Below are 24,702 nucleotides of genomic sequence, written 5' to 3'. Positions count from 1 at the left end.
GATCACAGATTTAGTGCAATACCCTGCAAGTACATATATTTAGATACTAATGCCCCATTCATCAATCTTGAAAATAAAATGGCTCTCTTATACTTAATACCTAATTGAGTGAATAAAATTGACACGTCCTTGACTTTATGTAAATTTCCCCATAGCAACTCTGTCTTCCCAAATTGTAGGAAAGAGGGCGAAAATTGCTACAAGGACATTTTAACAGTCTAGACTCCTGGGGGCAGAGGAGTCTTGGGAAAATTAATGTGATTTTTTAATACAGAATGAACTGGAGGCAAAGAAACCAATCAAGCTTATAAACAGAAGGCCTCTATCTTCACAAATGCTAATCTGAGAGGTAATGCTGGAGCTCTGAAACAAATCTCAACTCCAGATTAGCTACTAGACTACACCTGATTCCCACTGAATCCCCAGGATACAGTTTATTTTCCCTCCTTCTCCTGTACTACTACTTTACTATCTGCTGTGTAAATTCCTCTCCTCCAACACTGGCCACCAAAATCAAACACAGCTTTAGTTTAGTTTTGATTTTTAGGCCTCTATTTATAGCTAGTGGCAGGTGACTGAAAGTGCATGTGTGGGAAACTTTACTAGAAATGCAGAAGGCAACCACAAAAGCATTTCCTAGAAATAGCCTCAACTGGGGCGGCGCCTGTGGCTCAGTGGGTAGGGCAGGGGCCCAATATACGGAGGGTGGAGGGTTTAAACCCGGCGCTGGCCAAACTGCAACAAAGAATAGCCAGGCAGGCACCTGTAGTCCCAGCTACTCGGGATGCTGAGGCAAGAGAATTGCCTAAGCCCAGGAATTGGAGGTTACTGTGAGCTGAGACGTCACTGCACTCTACCGCAGGCAAAAAAGTGATATTCTGTCTCTAAAAAAGTAAATAAGAAAGAAAAAAAGAAATAGCCTCAACTGACTGCTAGCCTAAAACTGAAGATCAACACTGGATTTTGGTGTACGCAAACCATCAGCTAGAGAACTTGGTCTATACAGTCCAGATTCTATGAAGACAGCAATAAGACATTAACACAGTGAGAGGACACCCAGCATGTGAAATCCAGGAAAAACATTCCGGTCAAAGAAGAAAGATGGTAAGTAGCACAGAAAGTAGCAGGTACCAAGGAGTCAAACCCTCCCAGCAAATCCCTGTTGCAGAATATCCTGTGACCCCAAAACAGGATACCTATAAAATACTGTAAATAAACATGCAGTATTTGAAGGCAACGAATGCCAGTAAGTGCACTATGTCACCTACAGTCAATATCCATGTAAGACCTTGGTCTCAGGGTAGTGGCCCTATGGTTAATTACAGGCCTTTGTTATTGAAAGAGTGAGGAGAGGACCAACAGTCCAGCAAAACAACACACAAAGCAAAGAAAGCAGCAAAATGAAGCCTCTGAGGGTAGTAAAAAAAAAAAATAAAAAACTGCTCTAAAGACTAGTACCACAGGCTCAGTGCCTGTGGCTCAAGCAGCTAAGGTTCCAGCCACTTACACCTGAGCTGGCGTGTTCGAATCCAGCCCGGGCCCGCCAAACAACAATGACGGCTGCAACCAAAAAATAGCCAGGCACTGTGGTGGGTGCCTGTAGTCCCAGTTACTTGGGAGGTGCAGCCAGGAGAATCGCTTGGGCCCAGGAGTTGGAGATTGCTGTGAGCTGTGATGCCACAGCACTCTACCCAGGGTGACAGCTGGAGGCTCTGTCTCAAAAAAAAAAAAAACAAAAACTTCTACCTTGAAAAAAAAAAAAAAGACTAGTACCACAACAAAGAAAAAGGAAGTGGTAAATGAAGTCTTTTGCAGTCTTAGGATGGGTAACAGATTTTGGCAATGAGGGGGGAATCAAGGCTACTAAGAAAAGCAGTTTTAGTAGTGTCGTCTAGCTGGAAGCCAGAAAGGCAGGAGTTGGCTGTAATCCTAGCACAACGAGAAGCTGAGGCAGGAGGATCACTTGAACTCAGGAGTTTGAAACCTGTCTGAGCAAGAGTGACACCCTGTCTCAACTAAAAATAGAAAAAAATAGCTGGGCATCATGCTGGGCACCTATGTGCCAAGTCCTAACTACTTGGGAGGCTGACACAGGAGGATCACTTGAGCCCAAGAGTGCAAGGCTGCAGTGAGCTATGATGACTCCAGCCCCAGCAACAGAGCAAGACCCTGTCTCAAAAAATTAATTAATTAAAAAGAGGAGAGGCATTGATGAGAACTCAGAGTTTTTGAAGTAATAAAGCAGATTCCAGTAGTAGAAAAAAAGAAAATTAGAAACCTAAACTGAAACACTGTAACTAATGTATTAGAGATACCACAGATAATCTAGGAATAGGGACCTCTAGGGTAACGGGAAAGGGGCCATTGAAGAAGATACTGAACAAACTTTAAAGCAAGATCTGAGAATTTAATAAACTTTAAGTAAGGTCAGGAATAGAAAGTTCAGTAGGTGACGCTTTCTCTCCAAACCTTCCTTTCTTGCTATGACATCATTACTCAAAACTTACTTTCTATACTGGCCTTCTATGGCCACTCCCTTTCAGAATATTTGGCCAACTCCTCTTCTGAGCCCACCAAGTGTGTCAGAGTTACCAGGCTTTCTAGCCAAGGTTCTTGTCTCTCTTCCAATTCCTTCCCTATGATCTCACCTAGGCCTTGGCTAATACTGCCTACAATCACCTTGACCCACCCACCCCCACCCCCACCGCTGCTGCTCTTAACTGCCTAGGTAGGAAACCTCTAGGGAATTCACAGCATCTCAAATTTTGTATATCTCAAAGAGAATTTTTAATTTCCCCACCCAAATCTAATCTACACTTGTATATTTTATTCTGGTTAATGGTACAACCACCTACCTAGTCAAGGAAAAAACTAGAATTTCCCTGCACTACCTTCCTTTCTCACAAGGAATCTCTTCATCGCTCTCCAAGTCCCAGTTTACCTCCTTAACTTTCAACTTCTCCTTCCATGTGTATTGTGTCACCTTAGTTTAGGCCTTTACCTCCTAGAGACAAGCGGAGTGTGGAGAAAGTCTCTGGCCACCAAGGTTGGTCTCCATCCACTCCAAAGGTAGGTCTGGCTGAACTACCAAACTCTTCATATTCTTCACCTGGAATGTTCTTACCTGGGCTTACAGGGCCCATGAGAACTGGTCCTGGTTTACACCTCTGGTTTCATAGCTGACAATGGGCTCCTGAGACCCAGAAGACTATTACACACACCCCTGCATGTATACATTAGACCCAGAAGACTAGTACACACACACCTGCATGTATACATTAGACCCAAGAAGACTAGTACGCACACCCCTGCATGTATACATTAGACCCAGAAGACTAGTACGCACACCCCTGCATGTATACATTAGACCCAAGAAGACTAGTATGCACACCCCTGCATGTATACATTAGACCCAAGAAGACTAGTTCGCACACCCCTGCATGTATACATTAGACCCAGAAGACTAGTACGCACACCCCTGCATGTATACATTAGACCCAGAAGACTAGTACGCACACACCTGCATGTATACATTAGTCCCAGAAGACTAGTACGCACACCCCTGCATGTATACATTAGACCCAGAAGACTAGTACGCACACCCCTGCATGTATACATTAGACCCAAGAAGACTAGTACACACACCTGCATGTATGCATTAGACCCAAGAAGACTAGTACGCACACCCCTGCATGTATACATTAGACCCAGAAGACTAGTACACACACCCCTGCATGTATACATTAGACCCAAGAAGACTAGTACACACACCCCTGCCATGTATACATTAGACCCAGAAGACTAGTACACACACACACACCTGAATGTATGCTGAAGACACATAGGCAGTACTTTATCACTATCTAATGGTGCAAAAACAAAAAGACCTCAGATTTTAGCAACTGACAGCAACAAAGTTATATTTCTTTCTCAAGACAGCATCCGTATATAACATCTGTGCACAGATGGAGCTGTGCTATATCCTAATACTACAGTTGAAGAATGAGCCCCAGCCAGGCACACACTAATTCACAGAAGAAGAAAAAGGGCAATGACAAAACCATGAAATGGGACTTCAGGTACCTGCTCAGACATAGGAGCTATCACTGGCCAGAGAAAGTCATGTGGTCAAGCTTGTCAAAAGGGCAAGGCTGTGTAATTCTCTTAAAGGAAGGAGAGAATAGGAACACCACAATCTGTACGTCACAAAATGTGCCCGTATATTTGCACATGTGATTCAACCAATTTGACTAAAGTCAGTTCTCAAGCATTACCACTTTGCCCAGCTATTTCCTACAAATTCTTTAGGATTCAGAATAAACATCATCTCCTACTTAGTCAAACTTCACCACCTTGCCAAATAAAGGTACGCTGCCCATGCACTAGCTACCTGGCCTCCCCTCTTCACAGCACTGAACATGGCCTACTTGTTCACGTGTGCATTACCGTCTGGCACCTGGAATTCTGTCCCAGTGCTTCCTTGCACCTCTATACCACAGTAAATGCACACAAGAGGTACTAAGTAAATACACAGTTACTACAAGAATGCCCTCCCCCTTTATCCTCATAGAATATTCCTTCTCATCTAAAGGCTCCAGTCTATAAACAGGTCCCTTACACCTACCACCTAAACAGCATTTAACCATATTGCTAACATCTTCTTCCCAGTTTATCTTCATACTGAAATGAGACTATCTAAAAGTGTCAAGTGACTATTGCGCACTCTCTTAGTACCGAAGTCCATACACACAGGAGAGTGAACATGGAGTTGGAGACAGAGAGGGATATGTTCTGAGTGGAAGGGCCAGAAGTCAACCTCAAGCCCCAGAATGTAGTCAGTGTCAGCAAATTACAAGGTCCTTACTTGTAATCTGCACAGCTTCTGATGCTTTATGACAAGTCTGTTTCACTTTTTTCCATGAGATCACAGACTATTCCATTCCTTCATCTCTGCAAGCCTAGTCCCTGACAAAGGCTGACACCTTATAAATATGGCTTTCAATAAATATTAATCTGAATGAATAAATACTGCATTTACCTAAGATAAATCCCCATAATCGAAGGAAAATGTTTAAATGTCCATAGTTATAATAGGGTTAAACTTATAAAAACAAACAAACAACAGTATAATTTCTCACCCTACTCAGCTCATGACACAGGCCATGACTATTCTCAAAATGTTTGCTACTCGTGAACATCCATTATGAAATGTAACTATTACCATTATACACTTCATGTAAATCTGCAATGATTCTCAAAAATCAAGCTGGCGATGCCACTCACATGCATGTGTAATGATATACTAAAGATAAAATGTCTAAAAGTCATTACCATGAAGAAAATGTTAACATTCCCGAAGCATCAGAACCGTGCAAATTACAAGAAGTACTTGGTCATTTAGATACTAGTTAAAAAATAATAATAATAATACTAAAGCCCCAACTTCTTGGAATTAAATTATATTTCTTTCAAGAAAGAATATGAGCCACAAGAATCTAGAGCAGTGGTTCTCAACCTGTGGGTCGCGACCCACAGGAACTGGATTAAAGGGTTGCAGCATTAGGAAGGTTGAGAACCAATGAGCTAGAGGCAAGTGGTATATTAAATTAATGCACATAAAAAATAATGAAAGCTGGAAATTACATACATCTATCTAAGCATCCTGTAACATTAGCAGAGGACATTTAGTGTGTTCTCATCACAAAATTAGGTATGCTGACAAATGGTTCTTAAAATCAAGTATTTATAGAGAGTCCCTGATTCATAAAAGAAAACTATACTTAACTTTCTACCTAAAAGCTTCCTCCAGGGGCTACTCAGCAAGCTTTACTGTTTCTTACAAGAAGAAAAAACAAAGGCTTATCATTGGGAGAGTGAGTATGTAGGATTTATGAAGGTCCATTAGGCTGGCCCTAAACAGGACCCTGTGTCTGAAATTTCCCCTTTCTTATTTGAGAATGATGAATATTTGGTCAAAAGAAGTTAAGACACTTGACAAGTAATAATCAAGGAATTATCTCTAGAAGATTCTGTTAAAATTCAAATGCTGGCTCAGCACCCATAGCTCAGTGGGTAGGGCACCAGCCACATAGACTCAAGCTGGTGGGTTAGAGCCCAGGCCTGTAAAACAATGGTAACTGCAACAAAAAAATAGCCGGGCCTTGTGGTGAGCACCTATAGTCCCAGCTATATTCGTGAGGCTGAAGCAAGAGAATCGCTTAAGCCCAAGAGTTTGAGGTTGCTGTGAGCTGTGATGCCATAGTACTCTACCGAGGGCAACATAGTGAGACTCTGTCTCAAAAAAAAAAAAAAAAAATTTCAAATGTTACCTGGGGAAAACCTTTAGTTAACACGTAAATAAAACTTAATAAAATTAAGTGAGCCCTAGCAGTAAGGAGAATCAGCTCTCCAAAAATCATAGAATGAATAAGTTTTGTTTGTTGTTTAATTTAAACAGAACAGGAAAGGGGCTGGGGTTAATATCCAGAGCAAAGTCAAGAAGGATAGCACTGACTCAATATAGTAAGAGAAGGGACTAAGGAGGAGGTACAGACCATAAAACTCAAAATCACAGCCGAGACTGTCAGAAAAGGGTCTGAATCTTGGGGAGGTCTTGTCTTCCTTGGTTTCCTAAAGGCATAAAAAAGCCATCAAGAATGCAGCAAGATTTCCTCACATTCTTCACTCATTCTCAAATCTCTGGCTGCAATGCAGGAGATGAGGTAGCACCACAGTCTGCATATACCTGTAGTTAGAAAATGAAATAAGGCATGTACCACACTGGCTACAAAATACAGAATCTATTATTCAAAGATCTATTACTCAAATAGATCTATTCCTCAAAATCTGTTTAGTCAAAGCTAAAATTACAATAAAGCTTTAAAAGATCAAGGTACTTTTTTAAAAGTAAAAATCAGTAGCAACGAAGAAAATAACATACAAAGGAATATATTCAACAAAAAAGGTGAAAGACCTCTCGGGAGAATCATGAAACAATGAGGAAAGAAACTGCAGAGGATACAAACAAATGGAAAAATAGCATGCTCATGGATTAGCAGAATTAACATTGTGAAAATAGCTATACTACCCAAAGATTAGATGCAATTCCCATTAAACTACCAATGCCATTTTTTGCAGATCTAGAAAAAGTAATTCTACAGTTAGTATGGAATCAGAAAAGACTCAAATAGACAAGGCAATTTTATATAAGAACAAAGCAGGAGGTATTACCTTAAGAGAATTCAAGCTATACTACAAGGCTATGGTAACCAAATCAGCATGGTACTAACATAAAAAGAGAGACACAGACTTAAGATCAGAACAAAGAACCCAAAGATGAAATCAGCCTTGTATTCCCATCTGATTTTGACAAAACAGATAAAAGCACATACTGGAAAAAAGAATACCTATTCAATAAATGGTGCTGGGAAAACTGGACAGCCAGACACATTTAACAGACAGTATCACACTTCTCACCATTCACAAAAATTAACTCACAATGAATAAAAGACTTAAACCTAAGGCAGGAAACTGTAGGAATCCTAAAAACAAATGTTGGAGACTTACAGATACTGGCCTAGGCAAAGAATCCATGAAGAAAACCCCAAATGCAATCTCAGCAACAACAAAGATAAACAAGACCTGATCAAATTAAACAGCTTCTGCATAGCCAAGGACCCACAAAAAAAGCAAATAACCCACAGAATAGGAGAAAATATTCACATGCTATACATCTGATAAAGGACTGATTCTACAAAGAACTCAAGCAAATCAGCAAAAAACAATCAACCCCATTACAAAGTGGGCAAAAGACATGAACAGAAACTTCAGATGAAGATACACCAATAGCCAGTAAACTAAAAAAAAAAAAAAAAAAGTTCAACATCTTTAACCATTAGAAAAATGCAAATCAAAACCATGAGTGTTTAACTTTGACTCAATCTGTACAAAAACAATGTAAACAAAACATCTGTATCCCAACATTCTGAAATACAAAAGAATCAAAATAAAACAAAATTTAAAAAAGTAAAAATCAATACAGGCCAGGCACAATAGCTCAGACCTGTAATTCTAACACTTTGGAAGCCCAAGAATTTGAGGTTATAGTAAGCTATGACTACACCATTTAACTCCAGCCTGGGTGACAGAGAAAGACCCTACTCCCTCCCCAAATCAATACACTCATGTACATATATATATTAAATATACATATATATGCGTGTAGTATCTGATGTAAATAAACCAAAAGAGATGTTTCAATACATCATCGTGCCTGTGATTCTTCTTGAAAATTAAGTTCTAAATTTTCTACTTATAAATTATTTTCCTGTAAGACTTCCAAATATTGTTTTCATTACAGTAATCTTAAATTTTTGGATTTTACTAACATAGTGCTTAAGGGTCTCCAGTCAGACTACATGGGTTTAAAACCCTCATACCGTAGCTTATAAGGTGCATATGCTTGCATTTATTTAATCTCCCTATGCCTTGGACTCTTCATCCAAAAATGGAAATAATAGGCCAGGCACGGTGGCTCACGCCTATAATCCCAGCACTATGGAAAACCAAGGTTGGGTGGATTACCAGAGCTCATGACCAGCCTGAGCCAGAGCGAGACCTCATCTCTAAAAAAACAGCCAGGCATTGCGGCAGGCGCCTGCAGTCCCAGCTACTTGGGAGGCTGAGGAGTTTGAGGGTGCTGTGAGCTGTGATGCTACAGCACTCTAGGGAGAGTGACAAAGTGAGAATCTGTCTCAATAAAAAAAAAAAAATGGAAATAACAAAAGTGTCTGCCTTCAAGGATTGCTACAAGAACTGAAAAATATATGTTATGCATTTACACAAGCATCAGGTATACTATAGGCATTCATTAAATGTGAAATATTACAATTACATCAGAATAACCTAGGTAGCTTTTAAAAATTGGATTCCTGACAGATACATGACAGGTTAAGAAACCTAATTCAGTATTTAAAATGCAAACAGTTAGTATCCAGATACAATTAAATCTGACATATTAAATAAAGACATATTAAAAAAAAAAAAAAGCCTGGAAGACAGTAACAAATTTCTTCAGATGGCAGAACACAGGGGAATTTGTTACCTTTATTTCTGCTTGTCAGTATTTTTCAAATGTTCTAAAATAAGCATATTAAGTTTATAATAGAAAACACAAATCTTTGTAAATGTATAATCTTACTACCGTGAAGATAATTCATGTCTAACCACGTTTTCAAGAATTAAAAATTGGCCATAAAATAACATCATTAAATAGTTTTTAACATCTTTCCTAATTTACTAGTCTTAATTTCACTGTCGTTGATGTTCCCAAAAATAACAATTTCATGAAGGTAACAAAAATTTTTTTTAGCTAAAATCAGCAAGTTTGGCATAAAAACCACATTAACTCTACCATGAACTCAAAAAGGCCACAGTCCCCAAACTTGAATTAAAAACACATTTTTAAATATTAAAGGTTCTAAACCTTAAATGCAGTAAAAACACTGTCCATGGTACTCCTGGCAAACTCCTCCTCGTGAGTAAATAAAGGCTTAGCAGATCTACAAAAAAAATCATTACAAATTCACATATTTAGGAATTAAGTTTTATCTGTTTTATATTATCCTGATAAAGCAATATGCTTACTAATAAGCATCCTTCACTAAATGGTTAAAAGTAGAGTTCCATCAAAATAGCTCGGTAATGTTATCTATAATAAACTGATCACCCAAAAATTCAAAATGAATTTACACCCATCAGTTATAACACCACAATATATTTGGTTCAAAACAAGGTGCCACTGAGTAGAAATACATTAACCTTAAGTGCTGCTAATCTTTAAATTCAGTACTCCAATATTTCCTTTTTATCACATGTATTTTTAAAATATATTCATTTATAATTTTTAAGTATTAAAATTATATGTGCATGATGAGTTTTATAACATAAATACTCTGTGTTTGTGTGGCTGTCTCTCAGGAAAAAAGCTAAAAGAAAATACAATTAAAGCAGAAAGAAAAAGACATCTTTACACAGCCAGTGGTTGGCATAACTCAAGAATTTATACTTGGGACTTAAAGGGCAGACAAATGCCAGAAAACCTAAAGCATTAATTAGAGTAACTCCACATTAGCTGGAAAACATCAGACCTCACTGTTCTCTGAAACAGAGAAAACCCATGGGTAGAACAGGCCTCCTGAAGAGTGGCGTAAGTCACATCCTGAGCAAATTAGAGCAATAAAACTTAATGGTCATTACTTTAGCTATGCTGTGGCCAGTATTCTTGAATAACAAAAATGTAGATGTTTTCATCTTATCAATGACTACCACAAATTAAAATAAGGCATTTCTAAATACAGAAAACAAATACATAATGCATAAAATAAATATATGCTGAAATGTACCCTTCCATCATAAGTGAGTCCTGTTCACATTTTAAATATTACATCTGTTTATGTGATAGCCTTACTTGGAAAATACCATGAATGAAGACTTTAATATCTACGTTAGAATATGTATTTTTCAAAAAAAACCATCACTAAATATTCTGCGGCAGCAGCTCATAAACTGCAGTCTACAAATGCTTGATGTTCCCTAAGTCCCTTTTAGGTCATTCATAAAGTCAAAACTATTTTCTTAATAATCTTTAGACAGTACGAGCCTTTCTCCATTGCTGCCATTTTCAGGAATGGTCAAAAGAAATGATGGTAAAGCCAATGGAAGGCACATCTGCACAAACCAAGGCAGCACCATCAACATGCAGTGTGCAGAAAATGTATTTTTCACTCATGCACTCATTTTTTTAAATGCCAGTTTTACTTAAGAATGTCTTTGATGAAACAAAAAATAATACATTGGTTTTCTTGAACCTTGACTCTTGAATACATGTTTGTTCAATTATACACCCAAATGGGACGTATACACAAAACCTTTCTAGGCTACTGCATATTAAAGTTTGATGAATGTCTCAGAAAAACTTATCTGAGCAATTGTTTAAGGTGTGAATTCAATTACCCACATTTTTCATGGAATACCCTTTTTTACTTAAAAAAGAATGACTGATAAGCTGTGATTATTCAGTCTTGGATATTTGGTAGACATTTTCTCAAAAATGAATAAAGCAAGCATGTCCCTTCAAATCCTGTCTTTTATGACAGTGACACGCTAATAAAGTTTGAGCTTTAAAATAAATATTAAGTTTTCTGAAAAACTGTACCCACCACTGTAAGATTGAGAGTACTTAGGATTTTGATAAGTCAGTGGTGTGACATTAACAAATGTTAACATTTTATAATTGTTTAAGGAAATTGGTCAACATTTGGTAGATCTGCATGTTCTTAGTGAAACAATATTCTCCAATAATCAATGCATGATAGCACAAAATCATGCATGGGTAAAAGACCCATTCAAAGAGCAAGACAGACAAATGGATTTTAGTGGAACAGAACATGAAAAGTATTTAAAGTAATCTCCTGAAGAATTACTGGCAGAAATGAAAATATTTAAGCTCAAACTAGAACCTTGGTGTGACTGATTATTTTCATTACCAATGTCTCTTAAAAATAATTATAAGTTGTTGCCAAAAAAATTGTATAAAAAGTTTTATGCAGCGTAACCTAAGAACGCTTGTAAAATCATAATATATTATAATGAAGAAATGTTCTTTACAGCTTATATAAAATCACAGCATATTGTAGAAGCATATAGGAATTTCAAGAATTCAGTTTATTCAGATAATAATGTCAATATCCATCTAAAAATAACCTATTTGAAAGATATCTTCCAAATATATAAATTTTATACAAAGCATGTCCATAAGAGGTTATGAAATTTAAAAATACAATGGCTTTTAAACATGGGATGGTGTCTCAAAAGTGGTCATACTGATATTCTCACTTTATTTTCTCTACTAAACATATGAAAGCAAAGTCAAAGCAATAAGAGTAGAAAATTGCAATCTCAAGTTTTAGTATCAAAAGCTGACAACAGTAGGACAAAATATTATAAAATAGACCTTTTGTTGGTCCTCCTGTAAAAATCAAGAAATAGAAATAATAAATGGGTTACCCTGGAAAGTACCACTATCAGCAATTAAGGATAAGAGGAAGGTATATACTTGGAAGGAATGAAAGGTTTAAGTTTGCAAAAAACAGAATTTGCTTGATCTTCCTTTAACAGAACATTTATGCAATCAAGCAACAGAAAACTATGAGCTAGGATTCCGAATACAACAGCCAACTGGACCACCCTTAAGCAATAAAACACCTCCAAACAACAACAAATAAGCATTTTTAATGGATCATAATTTGGGGTCAACCTCTGTTCTACTTTGAAAATCAAAGAAACTTTCAGGTGGTGTTTTAAGAAGGGAGACTTCCTAAATTTGGAAACACCCATCACCCTGTCTGTATGGCAGAGGGAGACAGAGCTAAGCTCGACAGTTAACAGGTCCTCTCTGCTTCCAATCCACCAAAAAGTGAGACAGCTCTAAAAACACAAAGAAAAATGTCTGAATAGTCTGAAAAATAATCTTGTTCTAAGCCAACCGGGAACTAGTAAACTTCAGGAAGTCTGAAACTACAGAAACTGAAGAAACAGCGTTAAGCACATCCATCCTAGTGCACCTACTGTTCTGGTTTATACCCATTGTCCTTACAGAATTACTAACAGAGCTGCTTTCACTCACAAAGTGTGCACAGGGTCACTCTAACCATATCCCTGTGACATTTACAAGGTAAAGCAAGTTCTGTATATTCTGTTTAAACACAACAGCACAGACAAGTACAACAAAATTTCACATTTTTGTAAGCCACACAATTTTCTTTAACATTAAATTTCTTGTAAGTAAAAGTACAAAAATTTTGGCTATTCTCCAGCCATAGTAAATGATTCCATTTCAGTTCCTCTAAATAACTTCATTCATGACACATATTTACAAATTTGCAAGTAGGAAACTTTAAATTATGCTTAATTTTTGGAAAAACATATATTGAGAAAATACTCTCCTGCTTTAATTATGAACCTATGTGCTTATTTTCACTATATTAAGTCTACTCACTTTCTAAATTAAATTATAATATTATCTTGGTGAAGCACATAAGTCAAAATTATTAGTCAATTTTATGTTTTTATTGCTGCTAGACGTGAGACAGGCAAATAAACATCTCCCTGGCCACCACCTCTCAGCCTGCTTTAGTCCGCTTACCAGCAACCAGAAATTTAAGTGAAATTTTCAGTCCATGAATAAAAATGGTCCAACTATGACAACACACACACATCTGCTGTGAGCTCATACATGTGGAGACACCAACTGGAAGCCCACCAGTAGATTTTCAGGCTCTGTCAACATGTCAGTGTTGCCAACCTGGATATGCCCAGAAGTGGTAAGGCCTGTGCGGTTCAGCACACAGCTCAATATCTATCTAACTTACAGGTATAGATGAAAATACATTTTTTTCTCTATACTAAGCAACTTCGAGATGAATGAGTACATCCCACAAAGAATCAGCCAAAATAGCACTGATAGATAGAACTGATCAAAATAGCAAACTTTTAAACAAAAATCAAAATTCTACCTAACCTGAAAATAATTTTCAATTAAGCAGTCATATTTCTATGTTCAGTATGGCTACTGCTATATCCAATTACTTTAATTCTTCTGTAAAAATGGATTTATATCAAAATAATTGCTATACTATTTATTAGCACTGTCTGACATTGTAACAAAGTTCAAGTCTGGTAAAATTGTTTATAAACAAATTAACCAATGCTACCAGAATAACCAACATCTTCAAACACTACAATTGCTCAATTAAATCCTCAATGTCATAATCATAAACTTTTCCAAATATAGTTAAACTGTATGATAAAGCATACAAACTAAATATCAGTCTGGAATATAGATTAAGCTATAATAAGTTATGTAGCTATTATTACTTCACCTGAAGACTTCCGACTCCACCTCTGCTGACAAACTAGAAGTTATTTTTCACACACATCTTTGGGTAATATGAATCACCACATTACTTGTGAAGATTAATCAGAGTACTAAGATGTCACATATTCACATATAATAAAGCATGTGTAGGTGTCCACACAAATTCTGGGTTTTTTCCATCAGGACAAAGAAAAGGCAATGAACTCAATACACGACTTTAAGAAACATTCTGTAAAGCTAAATGGTCAATTACCTAGCATAGCTTCTGCATTTAAGTTTAACCTCCATGCAAAACTGAGAGAAGAAATTTTTATTAGCCTACCAGAGAATTTTCACTAAATTTTCAAAAACCATATATCTCATGTTTTGTAAGAAGTAAAAATACACACGAAGGTCATATTTGATATTATTTCCACAAAACATTTATTAAACACTTCCTATGTGACAGACGATAATTTTTAATGGACAAAACTCTAAATCCCTGCCTTTGTAATGAAGGAGGGAAACAGACAAACCAATGGCCATAAAGACAGGGCAGTAAGTTAAAATCAAAAGGGATTTCTCTGGATAACTAGAGAAGCCCTCTATGAAGAGGTGGAATGGGAAGGGAAGATTAGCAGCAAGCACTTAGCCATTATAAACAATTACAAAAAGAAACCAAAACTTAACATTAAAAATAAGGCAAGAAAAGCCTAAAAATCTTTAAGAATCTTTTATGACCCACAACTTCCCACAGTATCAAGACACTAATCCAGCTCAACATCAATTTCCTGATGATAAAATATCAACATTAGGTTTAGATCCTCAACTCTCACTTAAGAGGCGGATCTAAGTGAAGAAGGGGCTTGAAAAATACTCAATGATAACTTAATTTCTGGAAGCCATCCTCTTACACGCAAATGTTAATATGAAGGAAAAAGCAAAAGCCAGGTTAATTTTAAAACATACTCCAATTTTCTTAAAAGTGGATGTAATCCAAAGAAGTAAATTTACCATTTTCCTAAAGAGAAACAACAGAATTATCGGTGGTTATCAAAGCTGCCTGAAACCACCAATCACAGCCAATTAATGGAGTTGTAAAATTTGAAAACAGCTACTGGCTGTACAAAACAAAAAAGCAAACAAAAGAAAAAAAACCATGACTAAACTCTCATACACATTACTTAAAATGATCACCCAAATAAATAAGACTTAAATCTTATTCCTACAAAACAACTTCTGTAGTGAATTTGTTCAACATTCATTAAACATCTAATAAGGGTCAATAAAATATATTCTTGCAGAAAACCAGAAATATGGTTTGTGACAGCCAAACAGAGTAAAAATAATCATTAGATGGTAAAAAATTTTCAGACAAAGCTCAAAGCAAATTGAAACTGTTGGCCTTGAAATACTGGTTTAGAGAATTAGTTAGTATTAAGTAAATTTACCTATATCATAATGAAAGATATAGTATGTTAAATGTAAAGCTTAACTTGTAAGATCAGGATAAACAAAGGTTCTCCAGTAAATAAAATAGAAAGTATGAGCTAGCCACTAGATAATGGCAAGGCTAAGGAAAATAACAACATTTTAGAAAATGTTTCATCATTTCATTATGAAAGACTTTCTAATACAATTCTGACAAATCATTTGTAAAAGCAGAAATGTTCAGTCATAAGTGAGAGAAAAAACTGGTGAATGACATATATAAAGATTTTTTTTAAATGCTTCAATTCTTTCTTTGCTTCAATACATGTACACAGCCAATTTTCACCTCCAGGATAACTGAAAAAAATAGCTTTCCAAATGATGGGTCAATTTTCCTTTAGTAACTATTCATATAACTAACAAAATAGAGAAAAGGCTTCAATTGAGTGCTTAAGATAGAATTAAATGAACTATAATCTGCTTCTGATTTGAGACCTTTAAAAAATGCCAAGTCAATTTGAAAGACTAAAAAATAAAACGAATTCTCTATTAATAAAATGAAGATTCCTTTCCTCAACCAAACTTGAGAAATCTCTCAAAAATTAAAAATAAACCTATTCAAACAAAAATAAAACAACTATGTATCAAGATAACATTTTACATCCAAATTTTATCTAGTGATGAAAAGAAAAATGAGCTCAGTCTGAAAAATAATACAATCCTCAAACTAACTTATTACATGTCACCTTTTAAAAATGTACTTAAAAACCTACAAATGAACACTTGACCACATTGTATTAATTTGCTTACTAGAACCTAACTACTAAAATCATTACAGAAGACGAGTTGTGAATCATGAGTAACTTAACATACCATCAGTGTTCAGACTGGCAACTTGAACCAAATGATTTCCATCAGCATTCAACTGGGGATTAGGACCAAGGGTTCTACCCTGTCAAGTGTGGTCACAGGTCGAGATGGAGACAGAAGAAATGGAATTCTTCCCACCAATGGCAAAATCGTGAAGTCTAAAAAGCGAAAATTTACTCAAAAATATAAATCGGGATTGAATGCTAAGAAAAGGGAGTCAATTCTCATAAGAAATGTTCAAATTTGCCAAACAGGTTTTGGTGCCTAAGAGCTCGTATTTAGCAAATATTATTAACTTTGAATCACCTATTACAAGAAATGAAAAATAGATGTTATTAAAATGATTTCCCAAACAGGCACATATACTATGTACTTCGTTCTGTTTAAGTCTGTACGGCTACTAAGACTTATGAATGAATGAATGAATGAAACACAACTCTAAATAAACATAGAGTTACAGAGCGATTTACAGTCTTTCCCTGATTTCACCCCCTACCCATTCTCCCACAGAATCCCTCCAGTCCTAATAGGCTGCGACTCAAAACATTTTTTTAAAAACTGTTGAGAACTCTCAGCAGCTTTGTTATCAACAGCCACCATTGTAGTAGGCCAAGAGCGAGCGTGATTTCCTTCTTTTCCCAGGCAGCGAGCACCGGCTCGCGCCGCGGTGACCTGCACACTTTAACCGGCCTTGGCTGGGGGTGGGGCGCCTCTCCTCCAACCCAAAGGCATTGCCCACAAGGTGGAGAACACACACTTTTTCCCCCATCGGAGCTGAATTCCGGGCCTGTATTATCAGTAAATTCGCAACCAGAACAACTTTTCTGATATTGACTTTATACTCGAAGTTGGCAACCTCCAAGTTTCAGACCTACTGAAGCACAACACCAGCAGTCACATGCTCCCAGGGAGTGACAAAGATCTATTTAACCAGCAGTTAAAAGACACCATTAGAAAAACAAACAGGCTGCAACGAGAACAGAAATTTCCAATCACGCCCGCCTTTCCACCCGGGAAACGGGCGGGAACGGCGGGTCCCGCGACCCCGCGGACCCGGTCCCAGCCCGGGGCTGCCCCGAGCTCCACGCTCCGGGTTGGCGCCCGCGCCGCGGCGGGAGGCCGGAGGGGCGGGGGGCGCCAGGTGGGGACACGGGGGGGTGGGGGACATGGGCGTGGGGACCGACAGGTAGGAAGACCGCGGGTCGGGGGCGGACAGGTGGGCGCACGGGCGGCGGGGGAGGCCCCGAGCGGGAAACAGGTGACGGGCCGCGCCGCAGGCCCTGGTTCGGCCGCCGCGACCCCGCGACCCCGCGACCCCACCCGGACCAGATAGGCCGTGGGCGGCGGAGAGGGGCGGGCTGCAGAGCCGGAGAGAGGGCTCGGGACGCAGTGGAGGCCGGGGGCGCCGGTCCGCCGCCGGGGAGCGGAGGTGAGGGTCGCGGGGGAGGGGAGGGCGAGTGCCGGCCGGGTCCGAGGCTCCCCGGCCGGAGTGGAGAACGGCGAGGGAGGGGCGGCGCGAGGAGGTTCCCAGAGGGGGCGACCCGTCCCCGGCGCCCCGCGCCCCCCGCCCCCGCCCGCCCGCGGCGCCCACCTCGGTCGGCTGGCTGATCTCGAACAGGTCCAGCCGGTTGGCGTTCCAGTGGTGGATGATGTCGGCCAGCTTCCGCCGCTCCTCGTCGCGACCGCCCGACATGGTCCCGGCCGCGCCTCCTCAGCCGCGCGGGGCCGGGCCGGCCGGGCGAGGACGACAGGTCCGCGGGGGCCCGGCGCCCCTCGCCGCCGCTCCGGCCGCTCCGCCTCCCTTCCGCGCCGCCGCCTCGGCCTCTGCCCGGGGCTCCGCCGCCGCCGCGCCTCAGCCCGCCGCCTCAGCCCCGCCGGTGTGCGCCCCGCGCCCGCGCGCCCGCGCGCCCGCCCCGCCCGCCGCCGTGCGCGCCCGCCGTGCGCGCCGCCGCCGCCTCCCGCGCACGCGCGCCGCCGCCGCCGCACCTCCGGGCCGCTCCGCTAGGTGCTGCTGCCGGCGCCGGCCTGGAGGCGGGCCGGGCGGCGCCGCGTGGGGTCGGGTGGGCGGCGCCGGGTCCGGTCCCGACGGGCGGCACTGGGTCCGGACGGACGGTGCTCGGTCCGGACGAGCGGTGCTGGCTTCCGACGGGCTTTGCTCGGTCCGGCCCCGTCGGGCGGTACTGGGGTCGGGACAGGTGGGCGTGGGCCGGCCGTGCGGAGGGAGGGACGCGCGGGCAGAACCCCATCTCCTCCCGGGACCGCCCGCTCGCCCGCCCGCCCGCCGGGTCGACGGGAGCGGGGCGGGGCGTCTCACCCGCGGTCCCCGCTCTGTCCCTGGATTACGTGCGTGCTGGGTCCTGGGAGATTCGCTGTCTGATGGGGTCGAGCCTGCTTGCTTCGGAGGAGGATGAAGTACTGCGCTATGTGCCCACCTCCTGCTGCCGCGCGGCCCCCCGCGACCCCCGCGCTGTGAAGGCGCAGCGTCCAGCTCCCTCGGTGGCACCTGCTCAGAGGACAGCTCTCCCAGACACAGTGTGTCCGCGTGCTCCGCAGACACAGATAACGGACTGCAGGTGTAAAATAAAAGACAATGGGGGGGGTTGCTGTTTAATGTTTATTTATTATCTATTATTTTAGCACCCGGAAATGCCACGTTAGCATAATTTTGAATTCTGTGTCTCAGTAGACATAGAAACCTAACATTAATTTCAGTAGCAAGTTCTGCCAGCAAGGGTGTTTGTTTCATTAGTTGCCTTTTTTTTAACTGCCCCTCACCCTAGCAAACAGGTTTTTTTGGCTGCAGCATTCATCCCAGTGGGCTGTTTCCTCGAGCAGTGTTCATTCAAGTGAAGTTGGCTTCTCCTCGGTTATCCGTGATGTGTTGTAACAAAAGCGTTGGTCTTTGAAATACCAGAGCTAAGTAATGAGGATAGGGAGCTATATTTGACAAAGCCTCTCTATTTTTGTCATTACGTTTTTGTTTTCCAGTGTGGAGATAATTTTTCTCTCCACCAATTGGATTTCTTCTTTGGTAAGAAAGAAGAGAATTCTGTCATCCCTGCTGGGTTTTGTTTTCAGTTTTCTGCTGCTGTGATACAGAGCAGCTACATAAGGAAGCTTTTCAGCAGACAAGCCTGAGGTGTTGAACCAGTGCCACGGGGAATGAATTCTTCAATAGATCTCTGGTCTTCTTTCTCAAAATTACAGCGTGGGGGACTTAACAGAAAACCGTCTGTGTATGAATGGCACCTCCATGTTGCAGCTGTCTGTTCCCTGGTAACTCCCCGGCTGCTCTGCAGGCTCCACTTTGATTGTGCTGAGCCGCCTAGTCCAGTCAGCTGGACTGGACAACCACAGGGTTAACTGGATTCTCATCATAAGACCTTTATTCCTGATGGTGCTGTTACCAAAAATGACGTGGCTCTTAAAGAAGTAGTTTGCAAAGCTGGCAATTAGATTGCTAATATCCAAAGTAAGTATGTGTAGTATCAGTAAAGAGAAAATTCAGTATTGCTAGAAATAAGTATGGTCTCTTTGCAGTGCTATTTTGTAATGAAAATACATATAGCATAGGAGAAATGCCTACTGTAGGATGCAGGGCACATGGAAAACTCTAAATCAATGTTAATTACTTTTGTTGTAGTAGGCATGAGTGGTATGTCACTATCCAAAGTACAGTTCATAGTGGTGCCAGCCAACACTGGTTTATTGACAAGAGTTTAAGATGAACCAGAAATTCATAGAACACTTCTGAGTCTTAAATCATGAAGATTCTCGGATTCGGTATACATTTATTTTAGGCCATGAAAATTTCCAGCTGACATAGTCTTCCACTAATTATTGTTCAAGACCCCAGGGTAACCTTCTGAGCTATGTATTAGTTTTGATACCACATATAACAATGAAAAGTGGGAGTAATACCCATCTTCTCTTTTCAGTGCACTGCTGAGTTCTGATACATTTAAGAATTATAGTTGAATGACATTCAGGAAATGCTATATAAAAGTGAAATCCTGTGAGATATTTTTCATCCCATTCTACAGATGGAGAAACTGAAATGTGTGATGAAAGCCCAAAGCTAATCAAAACTACACTGCATGAAGTTGAAAAAAAGCTTTTTAATCTACAAGTCAGTTTTTTTAAATGTACTTTATACTTCTGGTTTTCTCTTCCAAAAGTATTATTTTTAGTTACATTACTTAGAAAGTAAAAACTCCTGTTTAAATCAACACTGATGTACAAATATTTCTAAATGTCTTCTAAGACCAAAATCTCCTTAAAACTTTAAAGTATCATGAAAAGGGAATAAATATACAAGAACAGATAAGTAATGATTTTTTTTTTTAATTTTTGGTAAAACTTTGAGGGTATTTAAATTTGTTTTTTAATATTATGCAAACATGGTTCTGAGACCAACCAAATGTAATAAACCTTTTCCTGCCCTAGTTTTCACAAGACCTAGAAAACAAGAAGTAAAAGGAACATTACATCATAAATATATATAAGAATAACAACTATGTAAATTGGAAGTATTTACTACTATAATTGTATAAATCATATTATAAGTTCTTGTAGTAGATAAGATCAATTTAAGGGCTGATCTGTAAACAAAAAGTGAACAGATCTAGCAAGGGTGCCAACAGCAGACCCTTGGGGCAGATTTTCTCCCACGGTAGCCCCTGCACATGAGAGTTAAATCTAGTTAATCTAGGAAATTAAATAACCAGACTCTCCTTTGCCTAACCCATTGGCTAGAAAGGTCAGTGTTGTTAATTTAGTTTCCCCCCCCAAAATGAGAAATTCCAGAGGATTAAGTTTCCACAAGGACGGTGTGTGCTACTTTATGTGAAAATGGAGAAAAGGACATTCTAGCTCTGCTTGCTTACCTTACCATGTTCCCAATATCTAGTCAAATTTTAGCTTACCTAATGTAATTTCCAGGAAATGAATTTTTACAGAGAAGATAGTGATATAAACATCCTTAAAATAGGAATTTAATCTTATTTATTTTTAAAAACATTTATCAACCCAGAAAGACAGCTGTGGTTAAATGTGTTTTGTACCATTTGATAACCTAAGATGGTGCTGACGGGAATAAAAAAGCTAAGTCTTAAAAAAAAAAAAAAAAAGCTACGTCTTAAGTGTATCAACAGCATGTTTACACTGAAGGTGGTGAAATGAATTTTTTTTTCTTGTCGATATTAGAAGGCAATTTATAGCTTGTAAACATTGGCCAGTTACCTTTAGATGTGTTGGAGAATTGCTTCATATTACCTTATTTTTGTTCAGCATGTGTCAAGGCTAAGTGGAAAGGTGGATCTTACATAGCCTGAAAATCGTTAGACTATCCTGGCCTCCTGGTGAGTAAAACTGTGGCAGTTGCATCTCACCTGTCTCTTCACCACCCACCTCCTTTTCCTTCTTCCCAGGTACCACCTAGAAATGCTCCCACCTAACAAAATGTCTCATTCTCGGGCCCCATTTCCTTAGCTTCTGTTTCCCACTTAGAGGGCTGATCAACTGAACTGTGCTATTTTTTTCTCTTGAAGTCATCTTGCCAAATTTCCCTAATCCCTCATAATTGGTACTTTGATTTTAGTTTCTATCTTGCATTGAGTTTTGACTCAAAATTCTGAAAGTGCCTTTTTTCCCACTAGTTCTAGGCTACTTGATGTTGGAGACCCTTTTTAATGGTTTTTTATTCTGTCTCCCACTTCCAGCACAGTGTTTTGTACATAACAGATACTTGAGAAACGCTCCTTGACCAGACTGAGGTGCCCAGCCCATTCTCAGTCAGCCACCTGGGGCAGAGACTCTATTCAGGTAGTGATTTTTACAAGGGTAGGGAGTCCACAGCCTGGAGGCCTTGGAAGTTTTCTGGCCTTTCACCTTTTCTCGTGAAAATAAAAGGTATAGTCCCAAACAATGGGCTTAGAAGGAGGAAAAGTGTGCTTGCCTCATTCCCAGGTAGAGATCTTGATCTACTAAGCAACTTTGATAGGACCCTAACATCTAGCTGTCACTGACAGAACAAAGGCACAGGAGCATGGGAGGGGTTATGAAAGCCAGGTGCAGAGGCCAAGCACCTGACCCCCTCCCCCACTGCCAGAGGCTCCGTAATGTAGAAATTTCTAGAGGAAAGAATAGAGCCTTGATATATTTCAGAAAAGCAAGTGGTGTGGACACCGTCTGCATCAACTCTTCTTTTCTCTGTCTCTGCCCTTTTTTTCTAGAAATATAGATGTCCCTTCAACCAAATTCCAGACAGGAGTCAGCATCTCGGTCAAACAGTCTGTGGATTTTCGTCTCCCTAAGTGATTCTGTTACGCAGTGGAGTTTGAGAATCACTCACTTGGATGACCTTTTAGGTTCCTTTTGACCTTGACATTTTTCAAGTGTCACACGCCTTCCTCCTGGTTGAGACTGTTTCCATTCTGTCACTAAGCAGAGATCAACTCCAGGCAAGTGATCAGGAGTGTTGAGTGGGAAAGCAGCGTGAGTTAAGAGTCACAGTTCCCCGCTTTGAGATCAGACTCTTACACCAGTTGCAGGACAATGAAGGGGTCCCCATAGCTCTTTTAAGACTCAGTCTTCTAGCATGAAAAATGTAAGGATGGCGGGCGGCGCCTGTGGCTCAGTGAGTAGGGCGCCGGCCCCATATGCCAAGGGTGGCGGGTTCAAACCCAGCCCCGGCCAAACTGCAACAAAAAAAAAAAATAGCTGGGCGTTGTGGCAGGCGCCTGTAGTCCCAGCTGCTTGGGAGGCTGAGGCAAGAGAATTGTGTAAGCCCAAGAGTTAGAGGTTGCTGTGAGCCGTGTGACGCCACGGCACTCTACCCAAGGGTAGTACACTGAGACTCTGTCTCTACAAAAAAAAAAAAAAAGAAAAATGTAAGGATGGCAATAGACCTAAACTACTTACCCTCCATGGCTGTTCTAAGATAAAATTAAATTAAAGCACATGAATGTCCTCTCCGGACGTTCATTGAGAAAGAAATGTTTTCATTCTGTATTTGAACATTGTCACTGCAAGGGTTAAAAATGTCCATGAGAAAAAGAGAAGCCCAGGGAAGTTTTTAATAGACTTGTATGTGAGGGTAACAATAGACATTCAAGCTTATGTTTGTTTGGGGGGGAGGGAAGACTACTCAATTTTAAATTTTTATGCATATTTTTAATTATTAAAGGGTACTACATTACGACTTCCATTTGTTCAGAATATTGCCGTGAACCTCGAAAGCCTTTGGAGGGTTTTAGCCAAAGAATGTTGCAATAAATATCTGCTGTAACTTTTGTTTGGTGTGCGGGTGTGTGTATTATAATTGTTTTCATTGAAATAAGTTTTCTACAATGAGTTTGATGTACTATGTGTTGCAAATTTTAAAGCTTTATATTCTCTATATACAGGACACTCCCCTCCCCCATGTATTTCAGTTTCAGGGAGTCAGGAGTGGCTGCAGCCAGCCTCCCATCCCCTCTCTCCACACACACCCTGAGGGTTGCCTCTTCCTTGGTGTGCTTTTCCTAACAGGCTCTTCTCTTTTCTCTCTCCTACTGGTCCCCCCAAAATTGTATTTTTTTCTAATACAATTTCCACATGGTGTCACTGCATTCTTCCCCCCAGAAACCATCCCAGTCTTCCCCAAGCACTGCTCTGAGGAAGTCCTCTCTATGCTCACCCAGACAAAATCCCAGTATTCAAAGCCCAGGCACCTTCTTAGCTCTCTTTCCTGTCATTCCACATGTGAACCTCACAAATGCAGCCACGCGGAAGTGCTCCTCTTGTCCACCTCTGTCAGACGTGCTGCTGGCTGTTAATTTCCCTGCATCTTCCACCCTGTGAAGTTAAGCAGAACCACGGGACTTGTTTTTGTCCAGGAAACAGTGCAGAAGCCAAGTGTGTCACTTCTGGGTGGAAGTGTTTGGGACCAGGCAGTGACAGTCCATCCCTGCTTTCCTTTGCCCTGGCGTCTGTGCAAAAGCAAGTGCAAGGCCCAAGGCCGGTCTGTGCCAGCGTGCAAGGGACAGCTGCTGCAGGGTCTCTGGGCCCTGCAGGGAGATGTGCAGTTTGCAGAAAGTAACTTTTGTTGTGTTGAGCCCCTGATGTCACTTATTATAGCAAAATAATTTGGCCTATCTGCACTCAAATTCCTCTGCCACCATGGTGCTTCCCACCACCCACAGCTGGGAGTGACCCTCCTGCCAACACCACCCCCTGAGCATTTTGTGTGTTCCTCATTTTGGCAGCTGTACCTGAGCAGGATGGGACCAAGGTGGGTGTCTGGGATGGCACTGACCTGAGTCTGACTCAGTATGAATGTTCAACTTCCACCAGCCATTTACCGGCCAGGGATCCTTCTGACACTCGATGCTTTTTAGAGACTGGTCAAGTGCAGTAGTGGGGAGGGGTGAGAGTGGGAGGAGGAGTAACTGACCAGAAGCAGCCAGTAGTGGGAACTCAGTGCCCTCAGGCCAGACGAAACTTGT

At 40.6% G+C, this 24,702-nt stretch overlaps 1 protein-coding gene and 1 long non-coding RNA gene across 11 annotated transcripts in view; one reads left to right on the top strand and one right to left on the bottom strand.

Moving 5' to 3' along the window:
• The window catches only part of AFDN (afadin, adherens junction formation factor), a 156,626-nt gene extending 138,532 nt beyond the window's left edge, over window positions 1–18,094 (bottom strand). For all 10 annotated transcript variants that reach the window (XM_053591037.1, XM_053591038.1, XM_053591040.1 and 7 more), the window contains exon 1: window positions 17,808–18,094. In XM_053591037.1, the coding sequence (XP_053447012.1) occupies window positions 17,808–17,909 (102 nt within the window). In that variant the 5' untranslated portion in view covers window positions 17,910–18,094. The remainder of the gene's footprint in view (window positions 1–17,807) is intronic.
• Window positions 18,095–18,866: 772 nt separating this feature from the next.
• LOC128586145 (uncharacterized) lies at window positions 18,867–22,910 on the top strand. Its single transcript, XR_008380190.1, has 3 exons — window positions 18,867–19,688; window positions 21,506–21,576; window positions 22,450–22,910. It is a non-coding gene; the product is annotated as an uncharacterized LOC128586145 (long non-coding RNA).
• Window positions 22,911–24,702: the final 1,792 nt, after the last annotated feature.

Source organism: Nycticebus coucang, chromosome 5 (assembly GCF_027406575.1).
Source record: "Nycticebus coucang isolate mNycCou1 chromosome 5, mNycCou1.pri, whole genome shotgun sequence".
NCBI classification, from domain to species: Eukaryota; Metazoa; Chordata; class Mammalia; order Primates; family Lorisidae; genus Nycticebus; species Nycticebus coucang.
The sequence above is the reverse complement of the archived record's forward strand: the minus strand, read 5'-3'. Positions and strand labels throughout refer to the sequence as shown.